The 7,657-nt window shown below is 32.7% G+C and overlaps 1 protein-coding gene across 3 annotated transcripts; it reads right to left on the bottom strand.

The window, feature by feature from the left end:
- Positions 1-223: 223 nt before the first annotated feature.
- LOC115951298 (V-type proton ATPase subunit G-like) lies at positions 224-3,444 on the bottom strand. 3 transcript variants are annotated; one of them, XM_031068490.1, is made up of 4 exons: positions 3,339-3,444; positions 1,290-1,382; positions 791-891; positions 224-595 (listed from the first exon to the last, which is right to left on the bottom strand). In XM_031068490.1, exons 2-4 carry the CDS (start codon positions 1,375-1,377, stop codon positions 452-454), a joined length of 333 nt encoding a protein of 110 aa, XP_030924350.1. In that variant the 5' UTR covers positions 1,378-1,382; positions 3,339-3,444; the 3' UTR covers positions 224-451. The 3 variants fall into 3 exon arrangements, with proteins under 3 accessions (XP_030924350.1, XP_030924351.1, XP_030924349.1); XM_031068491.1 differs by having other exon boundaries at positions 1,290-1,404; positions 3,339-3,421; XM_031068489.1 differs by lacking the exon at positions 3,339-3,444 and adding an exon at positions 3,203-3,323.
- Between the last annotated feature and the right edge of the window lie 4,213 nt (positions 3,445-7,657).

Here is a 7,657-nt window from a genome sequence, read left to right as displayed (position 1 = left end):
GAAAATATATATAGTATGGGTGCAATCTACACTGGTATGTCGTGTGGAGTTAGCTTGAGGACTAGCACGAATCACGATCAAATATTTCATTGGCATATATATATATATATATATATATATATATATATATTATGGGTGATTAAGTAAATTACTCTTTGCTATTAAAAAAAAAAAAAAACCAAATTACTATTTGTACGTTTTTCTTTGACAAAACAGCACCTCATTTGTAATAGAATCAATTTGCCTAAGAAGAGATGGCAACACTTTGAGGGATATTATTCTTTCTAACATAGAAGGCATTTATGGCATTCTTTGAGTACAGTACACAGCATAACAATTACCAGAACAAGAAATCCTATCCAAAACACACAAGCAGTCTAAGGTCCATGAAGAACCAGTCCATAATTAACAAGATTTAGGAGTTTGCAATATCACTTTACCATCCACAGACTTAATTTTTCACAGTTGTCACATGCTTCAGAACCATCGCAACTACATCTTGTGATATCCTTGCAGCGTCTTCTTTTAGTTTACAGATCTTCGCCTCAGTCTCTTGTTCAAGCCGCTTAACATTTGCACCTGAATCTCCACTGCTCTGTCATGAGAAAGACAGAAACTTAAAAATAGCTTGACACTATAAAAGCCTAATTCACTATTTGTAGTTCTCATTTCCTGCCCACGGATCTCAAGGCATACATCAAATACAATTGATACACCATAAGCGTAGAAATACTCATAATGCCTTGAGCAAGTTAACAGTATAAATAGGTTTTAACCAACATATACATACCTCTGCAAGTTTCCTCTGGAACTCACGCTCCACTTGGGCCCGATATTCAGCAATTTCCTTTTCAGCCTCTTCTTTAGCTTGTTTCAGTCTTGCCATTTTTGCTAACAGCAGAAACAGAAAGCCACAAAGCAATTAGGAATCAAATTACAGAACACAAGTGGAAGTGTAACAACCAGAGGAGTAAGGGGGGAAGGGACCTATATAGAAGTGCCATCTCATCTCAAGAATGCATTTTTTTTTAAATAAACACTATGGTTGGTTGTGTAAAATAGATGCATATATCTACATATTCAATGTTTCACATGACATGAAAAATAACGTAATGCAAAGAATAAATTTATTTATTTATTTTAACAATTAAGAATTACTTAATTTGTCTAAATTATGTAAATATAGTCTGTATACAAAATAAAAACATATCCATAAAGATATTCCTGTGGAATGAGATATAGATGACATCCAATCGTGCATAAATCCAGATAAAGAAGAGAAAAATTACCACTTTTGGCAGCATTGACAATGTGTTGAGCCTCTTGTTCTGCAGCCAGCAATTGTTGGATTCCACCTTGACCCCTATTGGCTGCCATGCTTCCTGGAAATAGATACACAAAGTTCTAAAAATAAGATTGACAGATTGAAACTGCCCCCAAAGACAAAGAAAATCCTTCCTATGATAGTATAATACCTCATTTGATGCAAAATAAAACCAGTTCATGACATAACTGGATCAACTCAACTGGTTAGTTGAGCCTCATAAATGGACTATAAATTCAGTGCATAGTACCAAATATATGGTGAAGAAGAAATTCACTTATGGTTTCCACATTCGTTTTTTTTATTAGTTAAAAATTAAAAAAGGATGGGTTAAAATACAAAGGTAAATATGGTTTCTAAATTCTCAAAACACTCAATAAATCAACCTAAATCAGCAACAAAAATGTTACAATTTAGTATTAAGTTAGGGGAAAATAGTAAAATCATTGCACTCAACCACATATATATATAATAATATTTATGTGTGTAAGGGTAATTAACTAAATAAACCCCAAACAAACTTTCCAAGAAAACAAAAAAGGGGTAAATTTTGCATATTAGAAAAAAGTGTAATTTTACAAATTTCCTTACGAAGTTCATCAGGCCACATGCTATGGAGGATCCAGAACAATGTCAAAATTTCAGCCATTTCTATCCAGGAGATAGCACAACAAAGATTCTATTTCAAGTTTAATAGCATCCTTTTAGCCATTACATGCATAAATAAAGCAGAATACATCGAACGGCAACTATATCTTGAAGAGAGAGAGAGAGTACATGCCAAACAAAAATATAACTTGGAAAATTTACATCACTAAAGCTTGTATTACTACCCTAGGTTACAATATGATTTAAGTGCAATTTATATCTTAATATATGGAATTGGAAATCTATACATTCATTGGAGAAAAGAATTAAGGCTTCAAGTTCTTCTAACAAAAAATTGAAGAGGAACATTTCTTAAACAAACAAAAAGGATGATGCCCAGAACTAACCGTATTTAAACAAGCACCCACGCTATACAAGACCTAGATGGCAAATTACAATACATGAACTTGGAATATTACAATCAATTACACTATCTTTGTAGCACCTTTTGTATCTTATGAAATGCCTGGAAACAAATCCTCATGGGTCAACAAAACTCAGAATTTAACTTAATCTAATAACAGTTTCTAGAAAAAGATTTCTTAAACAAAGAAATTGCATTCATGTCAAAGTCTCAAAGATCTCAAGGTAATTCTACAAGTACCCACCAAATAGAAAACATTAGAAACTTATAGCGCACAAAATCTACAAAGAGACTTCATATTAGAAAATACCATATACACACAAAAAACATTTAAATAATAAAGATCATACATCATAAGTATCAGTTTCAATTTAGAACTATATATGTTGAAAATATAACCCATTCAAATATGACATATTGAAGTCTGAATATGATCCATCTAATGATCATTACAGAAACTGAGACCAGAAGAGCCAATAGTTTCAGATCAACCAAAGTAAATGGGATATAAGTATAACATCAGCAATCATACTCATGTAAGTTTTCAAATAAATTATTATCCGCCACCAAAAAGTGTTACAGGACTAATCCTACGTTTGGTTGCCGAGAAAATGTGGGGAGCGAACCAAAAAAGTTTAAATTTTGAGTTCAACCCACGAAAAATAACATTACTAGCAACACCCCAAAAGTGAGAAAAATATGAAAACCCGAATTTTAAGTTGGTTTTTTCTTCCACAGTTTTCTCAGAAACCAATCAAAGAGCAAACACACAGAGATGATTAATCTAACTGGACTGATTCTGATAATCAATTCAAAAACCCACAAAGAATTTCAGCACTATTTACAGTTCGTACACAAAGCAATACCCATCAAAAGTTGAAGATCTATCTGATTTAGTTGACAGACTTGAAGTGATTTAGAGGCATAATTTGAGGGAAAGAAAGATCAAATGATAGGAGATTGTGTTAAAGAAAGAAATTGATGTTGGGAATGGAAACATACCTCTTCAGTGTTTAATCTTTTGCTGTATCTGAAGCTTCAGAGAAAGGCAGAACACACACAGAGACACGCGAGTGACCTTCCTTGACCACCGATATATGTAAGAGAAAACGGCTCCAAAAATATATAAAAATAAATAATATGTAAAAAGTGTCCTATTTGCCCCCCAAAAAAAAAAAATTCTCTCTCTTCTTTTTTTTTTTTTTTTTTTTTTTTTTTTTTTTTTTTTAAATCTTATTAGCAAAACTATATATTTTTTTAAGTAAGTTATTTTTTTGTTATACATTTGATATAAAAGCTATCAAAAATTATATATTTTGTTTTGCATTTAACAAATAAGCTACTGAAAATTACGATATACTAATCGGACATATCTCTAAAGTTTTAGATTAAATGAATTGACCATCTAACCTTTTATTAAAAAAAATTAAATGAATTGAATTTTATTATGTCATTAATAATTTAAATAAATATTAAAATATAATATTCAACTTATTTTTAAATTTTGATGATAATTTCCAACAACTTGATTCAATTTATATTGTTTATATATAAATATATATAAAGTTGCCAATCAGTTCAAGTGATAGTCTAATAGTAATAATATTATTTGTGTGCTCCATGTATGTGGACATGTAATTTGAAACTCATCTACCTCTCTCACACCATCTAAATGTCTTGAAAAGAGTTTTGTCCACGCTTCTCAAATTTTTTTGCTGCAAAGACATGGGAAGGCGGTGGGGGTGGAGGGCAAGGAGGGGGCTAATAGAGTTCAAACTTAGTACTCCAACATCACAAGAGATGTTGAAACCAAACCCCTAGATCATATCATTTATTTGCTTATTATGTGGCTATAAGTTAGTATTCCTTTAATTATGGGTGTGCATTCAACCTACTAGTCCAATAAACTTGACCAAACCTAACCAACCTGACACCTCAATTGGGCTTTAAACTTTTAAGGGGCTAAAGGGTTGGTTTGTAAATTTTTGTAAAGCTTGTGTTGCATTGGGTTTAGGTTGGCAAAAATTTTCAACCCATGTAACCCAAACCAAGATTTTAACAATTTAAAAATATTTGGATTTTAGATTTGTTAACTAATTTATTTTTGGATATATATATTTGTTATTTTGATATTTTAAGACTTAGTTTCGATAAATTTGACTTATTATGTAAATTTTAATCATTTCTTGAAAAAACAACTTAAATAATTTAATGAAAACTTTTTTTTTAAACTATTAGGTTTGACAAAATGGTCTTAACTCTTAACCCAACAACTTGACCCAACCGAACCCAACCCAACTCCTAGGGTTGCAAAATCTCCGAAACAACTCATGCACACTCCTACTTTTAAGTAAAGATACTTTCTCCCAAAAAGTACTTGACATTGCTTGTAATTTTTTTTAAAAAAAATCTAAATACCAAATTACAAGTTTAAACCTTCAATTTTGTATGGCAATCAAGTGGTGTAAAACCTGCCAACAACCTTTAGGGTTATTGACCGCCAGGTTACTTTGTAATCTCTTGTATGGGGAGTTCAATCCCCCATAATTACCCAATCAAAAATGAAGTTAATAAGTATTTAGTTCATAAGCATGAAGAACTCATTCTCGTATCATTTAAAAAACAAAATTAGTAAAACTCTAATCCTAATTTCACAACTCTTGAATTAATATTTTCCGGTTGAAATCTATCCCAATGGAAGATTTAAACCTTTAATTAGGATCTTTAGTTACATAATAACACATAAATTCCGAAATCTTACTTGTATCACAAAACCCCCCAAATCAACCCAAATCTTAACAGAAAATAAACAATTATTTCAAATTGGGGCAATTGGAGTTATGTGAATTTGAGACACCAAATTAACTAATAAATCACAAACCACTATAGCTATATATGAACTATCCATACTTCCTGCTTTGACAGTTGAGTTATTAAACAATGCATATTCTCAATTTAAATCTTTGTCTTAATCATAAATGAAACTGATCCAGTTATAGGAGATTGAACCCAAAACCTCACCTTCCCCTCCACCATTATCTTTGAAGAAGAGACAATGCCATTTGGTCGCCACTAGCTCTCAGAATTCACTTTTTCCCAAGTTCTAATCTTGATGCCTCTGATGTTCAGGTGGTGGTGATAATGTTGGAGAGATAGCTAGTAGGGGTGTCAATTCAGGTTAGCGTGTCGGGTTCGTGTCGTATCAAGGTAGGGGTATTCGACTAAATGACTCAACCCTAACCCGACCCATTTAATAATTGTGTCATGATCCTTCAACTCTAACCCGACCTGTTAATAAGGCGAGTTGACCTGACCCAACCCATTTGACACGCTTAATAAACGAGTTGTGTTGGGTTAACACGAATGTAACACAACCCATTTCAACCTGCATAATGTTAAATATAACATCCATCTAGAAATAATTTTTTTTACATCCCAAAAAGCAATGCATACACTTCTAGTCTTCAACTCACATTCAAAATAATATAATTCAACAAAAATATAACATTCATCTAGAAAATAAGTTCTTTACACTCCAAAAGAAGTGCATACACTTCAACACAAATTCAAAATAACTAAGTTTAACAAAAATAAAATAACATGGTTAAAAAAAAAATAATAATATCCTTGAAACTCGTTAAATGCTAAGTATCAATATTGAAAGAATTTGAGTAAACAGTAGACTAATCCTGACTATGACCACGATTATCATCCATAAATTCTTTGTTGATGTCCAAATTCATAACATCTTTTACAAGTTCATCCAATTTTATTTGTGCAAGTTCTATGCCAAAAAAAGAAAAGAAAAGTATTAGTAGTTTTAGGGTCTGTAAAGTTTCAATTTTCAATTATATCCCTTATAAATTTTTGTAATTACTCACTTTTATTTTTAAATTTAAAATATATGTTGGATATAAAAGGTATTTGACAAATCTAAATAAAATAAATATTTATTTGTTAAATGAGTTAGTCGGGTTGTGTTAAATGGGTCATTTCGGGTTGACACAAATAAATTGGCGTGTCAAACGTGTCTATTGCGGGTTATGCGGGTTGACCCGCTTATGATACGTTTCTTATCGTGTCACTTTCAAGTCGACCCGTTTATGACCCAAACCCATTAAGGTCTAACCCTAACCCGAAAAAACCCGTGTCGGGTTCATGTCGTGTTCACGGGCTGGGTTGAACATTGACACCCCTAATAGCTAGGAAGAGGCAGAGAGAAGGAAAGAAAGAGATAATGAAAGACCCAAAAATTGAGAGAAAATTCATAGTTGACGTGGTGTTTTTTTTAACCTATGAATGTGTCATTTGCCACATGTCAGTCATCTAAACAAAAACTGGAGAAAACATGAGAATTCTAAACCGGAGGGGAGCTAGACCCCAACATATAAACCATAAAAATGATCTCCATAACAACTAACAATTTCAATTTGAAAATCTTACCAAAACCTAATAAATTAAAGCTAATCTTACTGTCTAATTAATCCAACTTTCCAACAAAGAAAATTAACTTGTGCCATTCTTCAAAAACTATTCTGGAACTTCCATTACTATTTCTCATGTAACATGATCATTCAAGTACAGGTCTTGTAGAGTAATACCACAGCTCCATACATAATTTTAAAGTAGTACTACAAATTTTAGATAAATAAGAATTCTATATGCAGAGAGAATATTCAGTCCTAAATCACAACCTTTTGTGCTAAATTTTTGTCACAAGTCTGATGTAGCAGACTATAGGTGATAGAGAAAAAGTGTTGGGTCTGTGAAAATAATAGGCAATTAGATACAATCTACCGCTTAAGATAATATAATTGTAGAAAAAATGCAATAAAAATTGTGGTCTTAGAATAGCTCGAGCTCCTCTCGTTTAGCTAAGTATTTGTACTGTGTACTTTTCTTCCTATCTTTCCTCTTCTTGCACACCAAAGCTCCCAAACCAACAATACAAACACCACCAATTATAAGCCCGGCCAAAGTTCCTCCGTTTCCATGCGAAGAAACTTCTGGTTCTTGCTCAAACACCTCAGCATCGTCTTCAGCACTGTAACTGAAGGGGGTTGCAGGAGGGAGCTTTGGAGAAGACTCATCAGTGTCCGATTCCATAGCCATGGATGGAGCAGGCACAGGAGCTTCAAGCGGAGAGTAGAAGCCATCGCCTTCAATTTCAGGTGCCATAGCTTAATATAAGGTGGAGGAGAAGCATATTCTGGAGAAAGAGAGTTGTCTGATCCATATTCAGGAGCCAAGGGCTCTTCACCTTAAGGAGAAGGAGAAGGGGAAGAGTATTCATAATCGGGAGCTAATGCTTCGATACAGGG

The sequence above is a fragment of the Quercus lobata genome, chromosome 7 (genome assembly GCF_001633185.2).
Source record: "Quercus lobata isolate SW786 chromosome 7, ValleyOak3.0 Primary Assembly, whole genome shotgun sequence".
Classification (NCBI taxonomy): domain Eukaryota; kingdom Viridiplantae; phylum Streptophyta; class Magnoliopsida; order Fagales; family Fagaceae; genus Quercus; species Quercus lobata.
The sequence above is the reverse complement of the archived record's forward strand: the minus strand, read 5'-3'. Positions and strand labels throughout refer to the sequence as shown.